This window comes from Choloepus didactylus, chromosome 4, assembly GCF_015220235.1.
Source record: "Choloepus didactylus isolate mChoDid1 chromosome 4, mChoDid1.pri, whole genome shotgun sequence".
Classification (NCBI taxonomy): domain Eukaryota; kingdom Metazoa; phylum Chordata; class Mammalia; order Pilosa; family Megalonychidae; genus Choloepus; species Choloepus didactylus.
In genome coordinates this window covers 129,226,137-129,245,958 of record NC_051310.1, presented here as the reverse complement: position 1 = coordinate 129,245,958, position 19,822 = coordinate 129,226,137, and the positions used below count along the sequence as shown (strand labels likewise).

At 36.2% G+C, this 19,822-nt stretch overlaps 1 protein-coding gene across 1 annotated transcript in view; it reads right to left on the bottom strand.

Annotated features, from left to right (window-relative positions):
- DMXL2 (Dmx like 2) overlaps positions 1 to 19,822 on the bottom strand; it is a 251,856-nt gene that overhangs the window by 81,034 nt on the left and 151,000 nt on the right. The window contains 3 exon segments of the mRNA XM_037833974.1: positions 623 to 742; positions 11,219 to 11,336; positions 12,988 to 13,077. Of these exon segments, the coding sequence (XP_037689902.1) occupies positions 623 to 742; positions 11,219 to 11,336; positions 12,988 to 13,077 (328 nt within the window).

Here is a 19,822-nt window from a genome sequence, read left to right as displayed (position 1 = left end):
CAATAAAAATGAAAAACAAACAAACAAAAACATCCATTATCAATTCTTTCTTCATACTACAGATTTTCTAATTTACCAAGAGATGAATCTAAATGTATAGCAAAAGCATGGTTGAAATCTTTATCACTGTTGCACTTTTTAAAATTCTACAAAAAACAGTACATTTCTAAGCTTCAGATGCTCAATCAAAACTTACAAAAAAGCAAATGTTTTTCTTAGTTATGCTAAAGCCCATGTATAGTGTATCAGATGGCCGTGTGTATTAATCAACAAAAATTACAATATTAATTCCATGGACAAAATTGATTAATAAATCCAGTACCTAAAACATAGCCATAAAAGGCATTCAATAAATATTAATTGAAAAAAATAAATTAATCAACCATTTTCTTTTCAAAATGTCTAATATGCCCATAGATTGGTTTGTTTTTAGGATTGCCTGTTTCATTAATGATTTTCTGACCTTGTAATTAAAGGTGTGGCATATATGTATTTCAATTCAGCAACTCAATTTACAGTTCACTGGATCTTCATTTTAAAGAATTAACCAACCTAAAACAGATTCAATAAAATGAATTTATTTGACATCATCTATGTATGAAACCGAAATATAATTACTTACCTAAACATGCTTGTACAGATTTAAGATGAAGGTGCCACATATGGAGAATAGAGTAATTACTGCTGTCCTTTTCAATTACTACCAGGAAGAACTTTTCTGAAAAAGGTGGTGGGCGATATCCTATTGTTCAAAGGAAAAAACACTCTTTAAAAGCTATAAACACCTCTTAATATGAATAGTAATTGGGAAGAAGAAGGGAAGAACAGACTTTTAGAGCAATTTCCTAGGTTTTTTGTGACAAAAGTTAGGTAAATATCAAGGACTAATGAGGCTATGTCAAAAGGACTCAAAAGTCAACACGAGGAATACCTAGTGGTCAAAGATGGGACAACATGAACATCAAAGAATAAAAGTGAATAGAATTTATTAAACACATTGACCATATAAAACACCAAGAGTTCATAAAAAACAAAAGAGAAGGCAAGGGCACACAAGAAAGAAAAGAAAGAAAGGAAGGGAAAGAATAGGAAGGAATGGAAGGAGAGGAGAAAGAAAAACAAAAAAAGAGACAAAAATTCACTGGATGATCCTAGAAGTAACTGGGGCACTAACTCCTTATTTTAAAATTTGGCAATTTGAAAAATTTTTTAAAGGAAAGAAGGAAATAAACATTTATCCTGCTTTACCTGACTGAAAACAGCATTTTAAAAAATTGCAAGTTTTGGGGGGAAATAACAATGGTAGTGGGAAAGAGGAAACTTTTTAGAAATTTCATACTTTTTTTTAATGAAATGACATTATTTGTGGATATAATTTTTCCTATGACAATTAAATTCTCCATATATAAAATGAGATCAACAGAGGACAATAAAACCTTTCCTAAAAATGAAACCCATAATGACAATTTATAGCACAAATGGCTTGGAGAGGTGGCTCCATTTTTGCAATGAAATGTACAAGAAGAGCCTAGAATATCTTGATGTGCCTGAAAGCAAGTAAACTATCAAAGAATGAGGTTGTGTCAAAAGGACTCAGGACTGGATGTTATGTTGAGCGAAGTTAGCCAGAAACAAAAGGACAAATACTGTATGATCTCACTAATATGAACTAACATTAATGAGCAAACTTTGAGAGTTAAAGCTGAGAACACAGGTTATAAGGAGGTAGAAAGAGGGTAGAAATCGGGCATTTGATGCTGAAGGAGTATAGAATGTTCAACAGGATTGACTGTACAGATCCAGAAATGGATAGCACAATACTATGTGATGGTAGTACACTGAACAAAGATGTCTGTGTGTAAGGTTGAAAGAGGAGGGCTAGGGGCATGTATGACACCAGAAGGAAAGATAGACAATAAAGACTGGGACTGTATAACTTAGTGAAACCTAGAGTGGTCAATGATGGTAACTAAATGTACAAATATAAGAATGTTTTTACAAGAGGGAGAATAAATGAATGTCAACCTTGCAAGGTATTGAAAAAAGGGATGGTATTGAGGAAAAATATATAACCAATGCAAACTGGAATCTATGGTTAACAGTAACACCATAACATGCTTCCATTAAATGTAACAAAGGAAATATACCAAAGCTAAATGTCTATGAGAGGGGGATATAAGGGAGGGATATGGGATGCTTGGTAGTGGTGCTGTTATCTGACCTTATTATTGTATTTTTTTTCCTTTGTCTTTTCCATTATTCTTTTTTAAAATTTTTTTCTGGAGTAATTAATATGTTCAAGTACTGACTGTGGTGATGAATGCACAATTATCTGATGATACTGTGAACAACTGATTGTACACTGTGGATGACTGTATGGTATGTGAATTTATCTCTGTAAAATTGCAGGGAAAAAAATAAACAGAGGGATACAAGTGCTGGAGAAAACGTAGAGAGGAGGATGTACCTATTCACTGTTGGTGGGGAAGTAGAATGGTGTAGTCTACCTGGAGGACAGTGTGGTGGTTCCACAAGAAACTAAGTATGTGGGTGCCATAAGATCCTGCAACCTTATTATGGAGTATACACTTGGAAGATAGAGCAGGGACACGAATGGACATTTGTACAGTGGTCTTTATGGTGGCACTATTCACAATTTGCAATAGGTGGAGATGGCCTAAGGATACCTCGACTGATGAACAGAATGGTGAGCTGTGGCGTATGCATACAATAGAATATTGAGCAGCTGCAAGAAGGAACGAAGCTGTGAGATGTGCAACTAGGTGAATGGAACTTGAGCACAGTATTTTGAGTGAAGTACGCCAGAAAAGAAAAGACAAAACATTATAATGCCACACTAACATGGACTAACTATAATGTGTAAACTCTGAGAATTGAATATTTTTTTTTAAATTTTATTTTGAAATAAATTCAAACTTACAGGAACAGTTGCAAAAACAATACAAACCCCATACACAGAACTCCAGCATACCCCTACCCCCATCCCCCGATACCCCGATCCACCAACTTTAACATCCTGTCACACCACCATTTCTTTCTTTCCCTCCTTCCCTCCCTATCATCCATCATCTATTGCTCTGTCTTCTGAACATATGAGAGCAAGCTGCACACATCCTTGAACAAACAGTATAATTCACATACATAATTTCCATGAACATGAAAATTCTTTTATGTATTCCCATTAAGCACAGCTAAGAAGTTCAAGAAATTCAACATTGATACAAAGCTTACATTCTATATTTCCCTTTTTCTTTTTCTTATGTCCCAACTGTGTCCCTTTGAGCCTCCATCCTCAGATCCCATCCAGGATCATCCTTGGCATTTAATTGTCATTATCTACTTAGACTTTTTTTTTTTCACTTGTGGAAACACATAACAGCCTAAATCTTCTCATTCCAACCTCTCCCTAGCATTCAATTAGTGGGATTAATCATACTTAGAATGTTGCAACGCTATCAACTTCCCACCATCCATTACTAGAAATTTCCCTTCACCCCAAACAGAAACCCTACACTCATTTCTTAACTCCCCATTGCCCCTTCCCCCACTTCTCGAAACCCATACTCCACTTTTCATCTCTGTGGTCATATTCTCTGATACTTCCTTTGTGTTTATCGTGGGGCTTAAATTTAACTTCTTAAGTCTATAACAATCTTGTTTTTCTCTGATACCAACTTAACTTCAATAGGACACATAAACTATGTTCCTTTACTCCTCCATTCCCCCACCTTTATGTAGTTCTTGTCAAAAATTACATATTTTACATTGAGTCCAAAACCATTGATTTGTCATTACAGTTTATGTATTTTAGCTCCGGCAGGAAGTAAATAGTGGAGTTACAAATCAAAAATACAGTAGTATTGGTATTTATATTTACCATGTGATCTTTACCGGAAATCTTTATTTCTTCATGTGGCTTCAGTCAATTGTTTAGTGTCCCTTCCTTTCAGCCCACACAATTCCCTTTAGCATTTCTTATAAGACTGATCTACTGGTGGTGAAGTCCCTCAGCTTTTGATTATCTGGGAATGTTTTCATCTCCTCCTCATTTTTAACCTCCAGGTGTTTGTGAATTTTCTAGGTCTCTGATGGTTATTGACTTCAGTTTGTATTCCATTGTGGTTAGAGAATGTGCTTTGAATAAATTCAATTTATTTTTAAATGTATTGAGGCTTGTTTTACGTCCCAGCATATGGTCTATTCTGGAGAAAGATCCATGATCACTAGAGAAGAATGTGTGTCCTGGTGACTTGGGATGTAAAGTTCTATATACGTCTGTTAAATTTCTCTATATCTCTCTCTCCTTTGTTTCTCTGTTGGTAGGGCTCCCTTTAATATCTGAAGTGGAGCAGGTCTTTTATTAGCAAAATCTCTCAGTGTTTGTCCATGAAAAATTTTAAGCTCTCCCTCAAATTTGAAGGAAAGTTTTGCTGGATAAAATATTCTTGGTTGGAAATTTTTCTCTCTCAGAATTTGAAATATGTCATGCCACTGCCTTCTTGCCTCCATGCTGGCCGCTGAGTAGTCACTACTTAGTCTTACGTTGTTTCCTTTGTATGTGGTGAGTTGCTTTTCTTCTGCTGCTTTTAGAACTTGCTCCTTCTCTTTAGTATTTGACAGTCTGATCAGAATATGCCTTGGAGTGGGTTTATTTGGATTTATTCTATTTGGAGTTTGCTGGGCATTTATGCTTTGTGTATTCATATTGTGTAGAAGGTTTGGGAAGTTTTCCCCAGCAATTTCTTTGACTACTCTTTCTAGACCTTTAACCTTCTCTTCCTCTTCTGGGACACCAATGAGTCTTAAATTTGGACGTTTTATTTTATCTATTGTATCCCCGAGATCCATTTCGAATTTTTTTTCCATTCTTTCTTTTGTTCTCTCATTTTCCATTCTGTGGTCCTCGAGGATGCTGACTCATTGTTCAACTTCCTCTAATCTTGTATTATGAGTGTCCAGTGTCTTTTTAATTTTGCCAACAGTTTCTTTTATTTCCATAAGATCTTCTATTTTTTAATTTACTCTTGCAATTTCTTCTTTGTGCTCTTCTAGGGTCTTCTTTATGTCCTTTATATCCTGTGCCATGCTCTTCTTCATGTCCTTTATATCCTGTGCCATGCTCTCGTTGTTTGTCCTTAGTTCTTTGATTAACTGCACCAAGTACTGTGCCTCTTCTGATCTTTTGATTTGGGTGTTCGGGTTTGGGTTCTCTACATCGTCTGGTTTTATCATGTGCTTTAAGATTTTCTGTTGTTTTTGGCCTCTTGGCATTTGCTTTACTTGATAGGGTTCTTTCAGGGTCTATAAAATACCAATCTCTAATTTGTCAGATCTACAGCTTGGTGGCGTACACTTTCTCTAACTAACCAGCAGATGGTATCCACGAGTCACCTATTCCCCTCAAGGCAGTTCTCCCCAACTCTGTCTTTGTGGTGTGTGGGGGTCTGATTCTTGTGGGGTTCAATTGGTGCAGCAAGTTTGGGTGTGTTGTTGGTGCTGTCTGCCCTGAATATGGGGAGTGTGTCTATGTGGTCACGAAGGCAGGGCAGCTTTAAAAATCAAACCTCCTAGGTGTTCCCAGAGATTTAAGGCTGTTGCAAGAGTCCAAGCTTTCACCTCAGTCCCGCCACAGAGCGTCTCTGCCACTGACCCACAAGTCCCTGGCACTGGTGTAGGGTCCCTGGGATTTCCGAGTGGGTCCCCCTTCTCAGCCATGCTCTTCCAGGACCCTGCCGAGGGAAGGCTGCGCCACATCATGAGTAAGCACTGGTTCTCCAGGGAAGCCCTGGGCCGCTGGGCTGTGCAGGGGCGTTCCCAGCCATTGTATCCACAGTCGGTCCCAGGTGTTTTTTTTTTTTTAAAAGGAACTAGTCCGTCTCCAAAGGCCAACCCACGGTTTCCCCACACCGCAGCATGGCCACCGGACTTTCAGCCAGCTCATTCACTCGTTTCAGAATGCAGACTCCCAGTTTCACCAAATGCACAGTCCCTGTGGATTTAGCAGACCTTGTCCGGCTGGTGCATCACTGGAACTGGTGTTCTGGGTCACTTTCTGGCTTTTATCTAGTATTTTTCATAGAGTTGTTTTTTTGCCCTGTCTTACCTAGCCAGCATCTTGGGTTCTTCCTATCGAGAACTGAATCTTAGAGCACATGTTATCAGGGGAACACTTATTGTAATGGTTCCTCGATTGTAAGCTCTTACAGCCATCACATCTGTTCCTGAGTTGTAATGGTTATCTCCAAATTCTGAGATGCTGAGCTCTTTGTGTATAACCTGGTCCGTTCCTGGAACTTTGGGTATCTGTGTGACACCTGAAACTTAGAGCTAGAGCTCAGCAGCTATGAATGTCAGTATTACCTCATACAGCAACTGTTAAAAAAAGCTGAAAAATTGAGTTCAGACTTCAATTACAGATATGAATGAAGCGGACATGGTTAGGACTAAGGCAAATCATGCCAAAGGGTAAAGGTTGATACTGACTATGTTTTAAAACTTCAACTTCTGTGTGAGACCAAGGGAAGAGATGTTTATTTGGTGCAGGACCTTTTCTTCTGTAGCACACTAAATAATTTAACTTGTATGGTCAGTTTATTCAAACACCATAATTACATGGAACTTTGAATAGGAAGTAAGATCTGGTAGGTTTGTACAGGTTGGTGTGAAATCCCGATATATCCCAAAGTAATTTGAGCAGAGAATAAAAATGTATTTGCAGGGTGCCCCTGAGGAACTGGGGAAAAAATGCAGAAATGTTGGACTTCCCCACCTGGGTTATTACTGATATTCTTACAAACACTGAGGACTAACAATTTAATAGGCTGAGCTCTAGATCTTGGGGCTTGCCCTTCTGAACCTTGTTACTGCAAAGGAGAGGCTAAGCCTACTTATAATTGTTCCTAAGAGTCTCCCCAGAGAACCTATTTGTTGCTCAGACATGGCCAATCTCTCTCAAAGCCCACTTAGGAGGTGAACTCACTGCCCTCCGCTCTATGTGGGGTCAGGACTCCCAGGAGTGTAACTCTTCTTCGCAACACAGGATACGACTCCTGGGGATGAGTCTGGATCCAGCATAGGCATTGTGGGATTGAGAAAATCTTCTTGAACAAAAGGGGGAAGCAAAATGAAACAAAATAAAGTTTCAGTGGCTGAGAAATTTCAAATAGAGTCGAGAGGTCACTCTGGCAGGCATTCTTATGTGCTGTATAGATATCCCTTTTTAGTTTTAGTGTTTTTAGTTTTAGTGTTTTAGAAGGAAATACCTGAAACTGTTGAACTGCAACCCAGTAGCCTTGATTTTTGAAGACGATTGTAAAACTGCATAGCTTACGTGGTGTGACTGTGTGATTGTGAAAACCTTTTGGCTCACACTCCCTTTATCCAGTTTATGGACAGATGAGCAGAAAAATGAGGACAAAAGTTAAATGAAAAATAGGGTGGGATTGGGGGATGTAATGCTTTAGGTATTCTCTTTTACTTTCATTTTTATTCTGATTTTTATTTTTTTGGAGTAAGGAAAATGTTCAAAAATTGATTGTGGTGAGGAATGCACAACTATATGATGGTACTATGAACAACTGATTGTACATTGTGGATGACTGCATGGTACATGAATATATCTCAATAAAACTGAATAAAAGAATGAGGGGGAATATTCACAAATAAACAGAAACAGAGTTCATCAACAAGAGACATGCCCTACAAGAAATACTAAAGGGAGTTCTGCAGGCTGAAAGGAAAAGATAAGAGAGAAAGGCTTGAGTGTAGGAAAAGACAAGAGAGGAGAGTGTAGAAGTGAAAGTTAACAAAAAAAAGGACTCAGAAGTAATTTGAAGTGGTCTTCACTAATATAGGATAATGTCAGCATAAAAAAGAATAATGAGTGCAACCGATCGAAATATACTAAGAACATAAAAATCCATACATTATATGAACACTTTTCTGTATGTATATTATTCTTTAATAAAGGGTTTTTCAAAAATGAGCTCATAACGATACTCAAAAGAAAAAGAAAGCCAAACAACCACAACAACAGATTCATCAGTAACCACTAGAGGTAACTGGGGCACAACCTCCTTACTCTGAATTTGGGAATTAAAAGGAAAGAATTATGCACTTATCCTGCCTTTCCTAAAACAACTGCATCTCAGAGTAACCAGACAGCCCTAGTTGATAATGGAAAACTTTTGTTTTATACTTGCATTCCAACTAATAAATAAATGAGAACTAGTAAAATTAGAAAAGCATAATTTTGCAATCCCTAATAAAATTGATTCAAAAACAACATTCAAAGGATTAAACATTGTGATAAAAGATTTATGGCAAACTTTATATTGGAGAAATCAGGAAGCCACCAATTGAGCCTTCTGAATCTCAGCATCACTAAAAGTGAGACATCCTAACATTATGTTTTTATACATATGAAGTGTATAGCATCACCTAGGAATCTGAACATGAATATATTCAAGTCTTTAGAACTAACTTCCATTTTAATAGAAATATGGTAGACAAGAAGAAGTTTAAATAACATCACAAGTAAGTAGTCAGAGAAATTCCTATAGAATAAAACAAGTCAGTGGTACAGTGAGGTGTATAGGGAGACCTCATTAGAGTAAAAGACTCTTAATAGACAAGGAAATATGTGTGGACCTTGTTTGGATATGGATTCAAACAAAGTAGAAACAAAATAACACAAACATTTTTTAAGACAACTGAGTGAAGTAAATATGGACCAGTTATTACTGAGTCTAAAGTATTTTTGTTATTTTATCAATATGACAATAGCATTCTTGTAAGAAAATGTCCTTTTTAGTCATGTATATGGAAGGATTCAGGAACAAAATATCGTGCTGACTGGATGTGCTTTAAAATATTTCAGGAATAAGAAAAACAAAAGAAAATAGGACACCAATGTTCATAGCAGAATTATTCACAATTTCAAAAAGATGGAAGCAACCAAACGTCCATCAACCAATGAATGGGTAAATAAAATGAAGTATATACATACAATACATACATACAAAAAAGGAATGAAGTTCTGACACAAGAGACAGCATGGATGAACCTTGAAGTCATCATGTTGAGTGAAATATGTCAGACACAAAAGGACAAATGTTCTATGATCTCACTGATAGGAAATAATCAGGATAAGCAAACTCACAGTCAGAATCTAGAATATGAGTTACCAGGGGGCAGGGGTGGAGATAGGGAATAAGTAACTGAGGCTTGAAGTGTACAAGGTTCCTAGCTGGAATGATGAAACGTTTTGGTGATGGATTGTGGTGACGGTGTGGCAGAGCTTCATGAACCTGATGAACAGCACTGAAATATGTCTGAATGTGATTAGAAGGGGAAATGTTAGACTGTATATATAGTAACAGAATAAAAATTTGTTTAAAAATCCATGGAAATACTCTACACAGTGAACCCTAAATTAAACCTTGGAACTGGGTTAATAGTACAATTATGAAAATGTGCTATCATCAATTCTAACAAATATTCCACACCAATACAGGGTGCTACTAGTAGGGTGGTAATGGGAATCCTGTATTTTATGCATGATTGTTTTGTAAACCCACAACTTCTCTAATAGGAAAAAACGGGTGGTCAACCTTCAATCTAGGTTATGGGAATACAGAGGTTCATTTACCTATTGCCTCTACCTTTGCCTATGTTTGACATTTTTCTTAATAAAATTTTAATCAAGTTTTCTTTAAAATAGAAAGTACAAAACAAGGGAGGGGCATGGAAGAGGATAAATATACATATTAAGTACTTTAAGAAAATAGGTATAAAAATGGGAAGAATATCGCAGAGAAATTTTGCACAAAGATGAAAAGAAAACCAAGAAAGACATTTAAAAAGCCTTTTGGCCAGATTTAGCAGTGATACACAGAAACATTAAAAGAGGTAAATAAATTATTTTAAATGCAACTTAAATATTTTACTATTAGTATAGAATTATAAAATTAATTTTAATATTTTAAATTTAAAATATTATAAAGAAGAATACCAACTTTATAAAATCACTGTTTTCTAGTAGATTGGCATGTATTCTCTGTTAGAAATAGTGTGATAAATGGTAGCCTTGTTGGAAAGCATTTTAAAAAGTTTAACTCAGATAATGGTGAAATGTTATGGATGGGTAAATTTTAAATTCTATAAAGCAGTATTGTTAAGCTATAGTGATAGTGCAACAAAACTGAACATGACACTTGAATAACTTAACAGAAGAAAAGTTCTGATGCCTGAAGAAAGATACATGAAAGGAAAAAATGACTAGTCTGAGGAGTGAAAAGATGTTTGCTAGCCTCATAAAAAATGGGAACTCATTTTGATTTTCCACTAAAGCAAAGGGAATTATCTGTACTAATTCAGCAGAAATCATTTCATTAAATATCTTTAACTCTGTGATATTAACTATATGAAGAAATTTAAAAATATTAGTTCATGTCCATCTAGATACTCACAATCACAACCAAATGAGAAATCCTTTGTATACTAAAAAGTGGTTATCAAAGAAAATTAATTCTTAAGTTAGAATATGACTTTTCATTTAAATAGAACATGACAGCTTTTTTAATTACCATGTTATACCTTCTAAATTGTATAAAATTTAAACTAAACATCATATAGTTTATTTTGAAAAATCTAATGAAAAAATTGCTTTCTTTCACAAAAAGGAAAAAGAAAGACTACTTCAGAGAGGAAAACTGTGAGATAGTACCTTTAATTCACAGTGTATATGAGGGTGCTAGTGTACCACACAACATACTAACAACATCTCTTATTTCCTCTATTCATCAACAGTCTATAGCAATTTATTCAGAACTTTTTAAAACCTATACTAAAATTAATTGGTTCCCTTACAATATCACAGGAAACTTATTACCAAACAATTTAATTCTAAGAGTTGAATAATTAAAATTACTTTTTAAAACAATTAAACTAGGTTTCATATATAACATTTCCTTCCAAAGGTATATGTTGTTATGTTGCCATTGAAACTATCTTTCAAATGAAATTTTCACCCAAATGCCTTCTTTCTCTACAAATAAGCAATATTGATAGAACTAAGTAGTGTATTTTCCATATATTATTAAAGAGATGACATGATATAAAGACTCATATTCAGTGAAAGTTTAAATATCTTTTTTAGGACTAAGGCAAGCAAACTCAGACTATTGTTTAAAAGTACCTTGTGATGGCTGAAAAAATATTTCTGTTTCCTGTTTCTCCGTATCTTCCTTATGTGGTTTATATCCTATAATGAAATCTTCTTGAAACACATGAAGCAATTGTGCACTTGAGCCACACTACAAATATTTAAAAAATGAAGAATTTTTACTTTTGAAAGAAATTCCCTATCTCTGCCAACCACTTCCCCAAGAACACTAATTCTTCTATGGCTAATTAGAACCATGGGTTGAAATGAAATTCAAGGAAAAGTTGGATCCAAACAAAAGCTTACTATGGAAGTGTATAAAGACAATTAGATGTCTACCCCATAGATTTTAAAAAGAGAAGCAGCTCTGATTATCTTGATACTGAGAGTAAGTCAGCTATAATCTTAGAGAATAAAGGGAAATTATAATACAAATGAAAGGATTGTAATACGAGGTTGACCCACAGAATCTCTCTGAAAATTATAAAGTAATAATAATTAAAAATCTCTTCAGGTAAAAACATAAACTATCTCTTTACGGTCATAGTATAGCAAGTCACCTCCCCAAGGGAAAAAGAATAAACAAAAGAAAAGAGAAGAGTGATCTTAGTGGATATAAAAATCATACAACACTTTAGGACCAAACCTCAAATAAGCTTTAAACTTGGTCATTTCAAAGCCTAAATCATTTATCAGTGCTTGCTTACAGTTTACCAACATTGTGTTAAACATAGCCACAACTAGGAGGGAAAAAAATCTTGGGCAAGTATGGAGTAAAAAGAAGAATACCAGGTCAGAGTAGACCATGTTAATATTCCACGGTAAAGAGCAGAAAAGGGGATAAAGTGGTGGATAAATTTAAAATCGTCCATTAAAAATTAAAGTATCTATGGGAGAGAAGCCAACTTACTCTTCTTCCATAACTTTATGGAAAAGTAAAAGAAAACCACAACTTGAATTTCAAGCAAAAGCCATGGTGTTGGGGGATAAGACAATTAAGGGGCATTTGTAATTCCCAGTTCTGTTGTCAAGAGCTGATGTGGTAATTTTTCTATATTGTTGGAAATTTATTACATTTTCCCCAAATAGAATGTGCAAGGTACCATGGAAAAATTATAAAACAGAACTCTATACTTGTTTTGAAATATGGCTAACTCTTTCTTCATTTCCCTTTTGAAAAATATTGGTAACTTCTTCACCAAACTGTTTTTTAATACCTGAATGAATATGTTAGTTCTATTCTGCAGTTTAGAAACATAATCCTGAAGAAACATATATCCTGAGGGCTAGAATGGGTTTTATAAGCTTCCTGTAGGGAGTAAGGTTCTCCTTTCTTAGGCAGTAGCTAAGGAGGGATACTGACTACAAAAGGCCCATGATTAATAAGTAAATATATACTTGGATCCTAATTTCATCTGAACTATAACGAACCTCATAAAAATACCTAACATGGCATAAAGAAGCAAACACTCTAAAGCTGAGGTCACCCTCTACTGCGTTGAGATAAGTAATAATACAGAAAAAGAAAAACTACAACCACAGCCTGAAGGCAGCTGAACTGTATTTTCCCTCAGCATTTTAAGATCTTCCCTGACTGAATCAAATTTCCCTTAAACACGAAATAAGGCTACAAATACAATTTGAATGGAGAAGAATACTCCTACATCTTTAGATTTTCACTGTGGGAATTACCAGAAGTTGGCTGTATTTAGATCAAACAAGAATTATTCTGAAATGAAATACATATAAAATACTCTGGGACAAAATATATTAATACCACCAATTCACAAGCATGTTTTTACTTGGTTGGTTATTGCATCCAGTTCAATAATGCAGCCAGGTCGAGCAGTAGACTGTTGGCTCACAATATTAAACACCTCTCCAATAAGTTTCTGTAAAGAAAGAACATAAAAGATAATGAGCAACAATTTTTGAATCTACTGTCAATATGATACAGCATATCTTGGACATTAAAGGCCTCTAAATATTCACTGATTGACAACTGGCAATTAATACATTCCAAGAAATATTTCAACTTTCAATACTCACTCTTATTCTCATTTTTTGAAATTAACTAAGCAGTTGGAAAAAATCTACAGTGATTATGAATAGCATGTAAATTCAAGGTATCTAGTCCTTTTAATGTGTTTTCTTCATCTTTGCAAATCTCATAACAAGAATGATAAACAACTTGACAGGATTGGAGCAGACAGCAAAATTGCTTCATTTCTGCTTTTTCCAGTGAGGAAGACTTTAAGGTCTTTCCATAGGCTTTGGAGACAGAAAAATTCATTGCCATGTAATTGCTACATAACTGAATGCATTATCTGACTTTCTGAATTTATTTCCTCAGCTGGAAATAGGAATAATACTATCACCAAAAAGATGAAATGAAATGACTTATGAGAAAGTACCTGGCCATGGTGGGTGCTTATTAATATGTTTCTTTACTTGTTCCTCATCAGTGTGACAAGAAATAACAAGCCAGAAGAGAACCATAAACTTTGAATAAGTACCTCCTCTCTCATCCATCCCCATTCAATCATTCATTCTTTAAACATCCTTGATTTCCATACACAGTGTATTGCTCCTTCCTGGGTGATCACAATTATAGCCCTTCTCTCACACTTATTAGACAGAAAGTGATTCAATAGATCGTCTCATTCATTTGGCCCAGCAAGGGGTTAGTAAATCAAAGTTTGGGTCTGGGCTTTCGTTCGAGGAGTACTTGAAAGGAGGAGGTAACTATGGCAGCATTTTTCAAATTGTGGTTACAAATCATTAAATCAGTGTTGTAGATCACAATCACTATTTTTAATGGAATGGAAGAGAAAAAGAACTAGAACACATTTTATAGAATGCTCCATATATGTCCTAATATCAGAAAATATTTCATAAAATTTTTGTTTCACTTGTATATACACATACATGCATAATTGTAAAATGTATGTATTCCTCACTGTGGGTTGTGGTCCAAAATGTTTGAAAATAACATATATACAGATGTCATGATTATTATTCATTTGCCACCACCACTCATCCCCAGATCTATTCTTCACCTATCTCTGTCCTGCTTTAAGTCTGAGGAGGCTAAACTCTCATGGATGATAACCTGCAGACTCTACTGCCCTCTGGATTCTGCTTGGACATAGTGAATGGCAAGCACAAGCTGGAACTGGAATGTAGCAAGAGAAGAGTCAGGTTATTTATTCCCCTTGCTCCCTCCCTATCTCACCACAGTTCTAAGTGTTTTTGTGTTTCCCTGGCCACAATCCCATTCAGACAGTCCCACTTCCATAGCTCCACCTCTTGCTGGGATCTGTTAACATGGTTTCCCTTGCCCCCTTCAGGCCTGTGCGTGACAATGACCTCCTGCTATTGCTAGAAGGTTCTTTCCCTTACCCTTGTCAACACTTTTGAAAGCAGATCCTTCATCCAATTCTTCAACTCAACAAACCATTTTGAGTGCCATCTATTTCTGCTAGAATCAAACTAACTATAGAGAAACTGGTACCAGCTACAGTACTAAGAAACAGAATCCTTCAAAGAATCCATCAAAATGGGATCCTGGGTTTAGGTTGCTTATATACAGAGAGAGAGTACAAAGATACTTTTCTTGGCAGGAGGAAATGGGACACTGATAGAATTCATGAACTTTCAACATGAACACTTTACTACCAATAGCATGACTGGTAGGTGGTAAGGCACTGGGAGAACAATGTATGGTTTTTACACATTTATAAGTACAGCCCCAACAGATATACTAAGGTAAGAGGAGTGGATGAGAAGAAGTGGGACTCATTGTTTTGGGATGAGGATATTTGCATTAACAGAGGAAGCCTAATTTTGAATCCCCCAAGCCCCAAAACTTTTCTACTGAAAAAGCACTCCTCTTTCCCTTACATAAAAACCTGTGCCTCACAAGAAGATGCCTATTCTCTGCCCCTACCTCCAGTGCCTCCAGACCAATAAGGGTTTAAATTCCAGCTGAGCCTAGGGGTAGAAGTGCAAGGTCAGCTCTGGAAAAAGCAGCATATACCTTGAAGGTGTAGGATATTTCCAATTTATTTCAGAATTCCTGAAAGCATGTAAAGAAATGGATTCTAGGGTTATTAGATCAAGGGGGACAAAATATTTGGTTGGGTAGGGGTGAGTTTATTAATATGGGTACACTCACCCAAAATTCAGGATTTAAAGTGTTAGCTCAGGTATCTCTAAATGGTGTCAATAGTCTGCCAGGTTTGTTGACTGGAATCCAAATTCAAATGTGGCCCAGAGTTGGTCCCCAGATAAACTGTGTGCATATTAAAGTTTAAGAAATACTCAATGGTTCTCAACTATGGCGGCACATTGAATCTCCTAATGGAGCTTTAAACTGTCACTGATGCTTAGGTGTCACCCCTAGAGACTGATTGGTCTGGGGTGTAATCTGTTCATCAGGACTTTTACAAGCTCCTTAGGTGTTTCCAAAATGCAGTTAAAATTGAAATCCCCTGGCAGTGATAGATACATATTCCACCTAGGGATCCCAGTCTACAGTTCTTAGCACTATAAGTGGGATGTACAAAATGCCTTATTCAATATTATAGTATCCCATTAAACTTGGCCTCCAATCAAAAACTCATTTTACAGTGGAACACATGGCTGCAATTAGGGTGAGAACAGTGAAGCTCTCACCTTTGGTGTAAAAATTTAAGGGTGCACCAAAACACTCAGTAATCAAGATAAATAGTATTTTCACACAATATTCAAGAAAATCAAAATTAATGCAAAGAAATTCATAATGAATAAAACACCAAGATTTTAAATAAAGACAGGACCTGATAGTGCCTTGAGCCATAATGTAGACTAAGGCAAAAGGAAAAATGTACACATGCATCTTTATGTATTCTTAATGGTCAACTTTTTTCAGAACATTAAAGTCATTGAAAAAGTACTGAAAAATTGAAAATTAGGCATATTAAAACTCATATTATTTTAAGTTTAAATATTTTATTTATATCCAAAACAGAATTAATTGTAGTTTTACTTTCCTGGCTTTATTCTATTTTTTTTTTTTTTTTTTGATATTGAAGTCAAATTTATTTGCAAGTCAGATTGGAGTGTGATTCTTACCCTGGTGGCACAGTGGAATCACCTGGGGAGTTTTTTTTTTTTTTTTTTTTTTTTTTTAACTTCATTGTATTGAGATATATTCACATACCACGCAGTCATACAAAACAAATCGTACTTTTGATTGTTTACAGTACCATTACATAGTTGTACATTCATCACCTAAATCAATCCCTGACACCTTCATTAGCACACACACAAAAATAACAAGAATAATAATTAGAGTGAAAAAGAGCAATTGAAGTAAAAAAGAACACTGGGTACCTTTGTCTGTTTGTTTCCTTCCCCTATTTTTCTACTCATCCATCCATAAACTAGACAAAGTGGAGTGTGGTCCTTATGGCTTTCCCAATCCCCTTGTCACCCCTCATAAGCTACATTTTTATACAACTGTCTTCGAGATTCATGGGTTCTGGGTTGTAGTTTGATAGTTTCAGGTATCCACCACCAGCTACCCCAATTCTTTAGAACCTAAAAAGGGTTGTCTAAAGTGTGCATAAGAGTGCCCACCAGAGTGACCTCTCAGCTCCTTTTGGAATCTCTCTGCCACTGAAGCTTATTTCATTTCCTTTCACATCCCCCTTTTGGTCAAGAAGATGTTCTCCATCCCACGATGCCAGGTCTACATTCCTCCCCGGGAGTCATATTCCACGTTGCCAGGGAGATTCACTCCCCTGGGTGTCTGATTCCTGGCTTTAATGGAAGTAAATTCATCAATACATTTTCAAAATCTACTTTTTCACTTATTTTGTTTACAACAGAGATAAATGCCTTATTTGACAATTTCTTTTGACAATCTTAAATAATTTTTAATTAACTTCAGTTTGCTGAGATTTCTTTTGTAGGATGACTCTGTAACTGTTATTTTTTTTTTTGGGGGGGATGATAAATTTATTAATATAGAATATAAATTCCAACAGAAAGGATTATAAAACCTGTTAAGGTTAACAAGGTGGTGAAAATCTACTTTCACTTTAGAAATCTGATTATTTAATTTGAGGAATTATGCTATTAAGTATACAGAATAAGCCAGATAATCCCAGAGACCAATGGTAGCCATTTGTTAAACAAACTTAGGTGAGAAAGAGATTATTCTACTTTTTCAATGTATTGTTCTGTACTCCACCACCAGTTTTTTTAAAAACATTTTTTATTGTGAAATTTAATGTACATAAATAACAGTGATAACTTTCAAAGTACAATTTAACAGGTAGTTAGAGACCAAAATTCAAGGAACATTATGAATTTAATATAGCTCCACAATTTCAACCACCTCCCTACTGTGTAACACAACATATATACAGAAAGGTGACAACCCCCAAAGAACAATTTAACAAGAGTCATATAAGTAATTTCAAAGAATGTTATGGGTCACAGATCCACAGTTTCAGTTCTTTCCATATTGTGAAATATAAGATACACATAGGAAGGTGACAACTCCTGCTCTAGTTTGCTAATGCTGCCGGAATGCAAAACACCAGAGATGGATTGGCTTTTATAAAAGGGTGTTTATTTGGATACACAGTCACAGTCTTAAGGCCTTAAAGTGTCCAAAGTAACATGCCAGCAATTGGGTACCTTTGCTGGAGGATGGCCAATGGTGTCCGGAAAATCTCTGTTAGATGGGAAGGCACGTGGCTGGCGTCTGCGCCAAAGTTCTGGTTTCAAAAGGCTTTCTCTCAGGACATTCCTCTCTAGGCCACAGCTCCTCTTCAAAATGTCACTCTCAGCTGCTCTTGGGGCATTTGTCCTCTCTTAGCTTCTCTGTAGCAAGAGTCAGCTTTCAACGGCCATCTTCAAACTATCTCTCATCTGCAGTTCCTGCGCTTTCTTCAAAGTGTCCCTCTCAGCTGCAGCTCCTCTTCAAAAGTTCACTCTCAGCTGCACTGAGTTCCCTCTGTCCATCAGCTCATTTATACTGCTCCAGTGACTCAACTTAGCCCCACCCTGAATGGGCAAAGCAACACCTCCATGGAAATCATGAATCAGAGTCATCACCCACAGCTGGGTGGGGCGCATCTCCAAAGAAACTCAGAGAAATCTAATCAACACTGATAGCATCTGCCCACACAAGATTACATCAAAGATAATGGCATTTGGGGGGACATAATACATTCAAACTGGCACAACTCCCAAAGCACAATTCAATGAGCAGCCACAAACCTCAAAGAATGCCATGGTCCACAGCTCTGCCATTTCAGTTATTTCCTTCTAGCTATTCTAATACCCTAGCATCTAAAAAATATATATATATATTTATATAAAGATTCAGTATTTATAATCCTTTGTTAAATCCTATCTTGTCTGTTGCTATCCCTTCCTCTCCTTTAGTCACTTTCTCGATCTTCAGGGGTGTCTAGGCAGTGACCACCCTAACTTGTTCACATTGGAAAGGTGTGTTGACAATATGGGGAAGGGAGCTGCATCTGATTACTGATCTTAAAGAGGCTCTTGCCTCTGGGTTTTAGGACTTGTCTGGCATAGGAACACTCTGGTGAATTTAAGTTTCTGGGAGAGAAACTTAGCAAGTGAAACTTTTATAGAATCTCAAATAGGGACCTAGGTTATTTTGGGACTACTGCTGGTTAGGGCTTATCAAACTGTGGCCATTTGGGATGTCTAGCTGGAGCTTGCCTAAGCGTAACCTCCAGGATAGTCTCTCAACTCTATTTGAAATCTCTCAGCCACTGTAACCTGGTATTGTTTTTTAAAAAATATCCTCAATTTGAATATGATTATACTAAATAAAATTCATGAATCAGTTTTAAAAGATACAATGCTGATTTCATATTACAAATTATTGACATTGCACATTACTTATTTTCAGATGACATTTCTACAGGACTTAAATTGTCAGAATATTTAAGACCAAAGGCAGTGGCTGCTTTCTGTAAGCCAAATGTCTCCACCAAAATCTAACTTTTCTCCAATTCAAAATTCCAAATCTAAAGACCCCAGTTAATTATTCGTATCTCCATTTCAAGTGTGAAATTATTATACTGTAATGGTCAGAATGCCACCACCACCAACCACAAAGTGTCCACATCCTAAAGCCCAGAACCTGTGAATATGTTAACCTCATATGGCAAAAGAGATTGTGCACGTATGATTAAATTAAGGATCTTGAGATGGGGAGGTTACCCAGGATTATGCAGGTAGGCCCAAACACAAAGGTGTTTCTAGAAGAGAAGAAGGAGAATCCCATTCATAAAAAATACATGTGACAACAGAAGCAGAGATCAGAGATTTGAAGATGCTATGGTGCTGACTTTGAAGTTGGAGCAAAGGGCGATAACCAAGGAATGCAAGCAGCCTCTGGAAGGCGGGAAAGGCAGGGAAACAAACTGTCCCCTAGACCCTCCAGAAGGAATTCAGCTCTGCCAACATCTTTATTTTAGGACTTCTGACCTACAGAATTGTAAGATAATAAATTTGTGTCATGGTAATTTGTGGGGTTTTTTGTTTATGGTACATTGTTACAGCAGCAGAAGGAAACTAATACAGATGCCAACTGTTTTAGTTTCC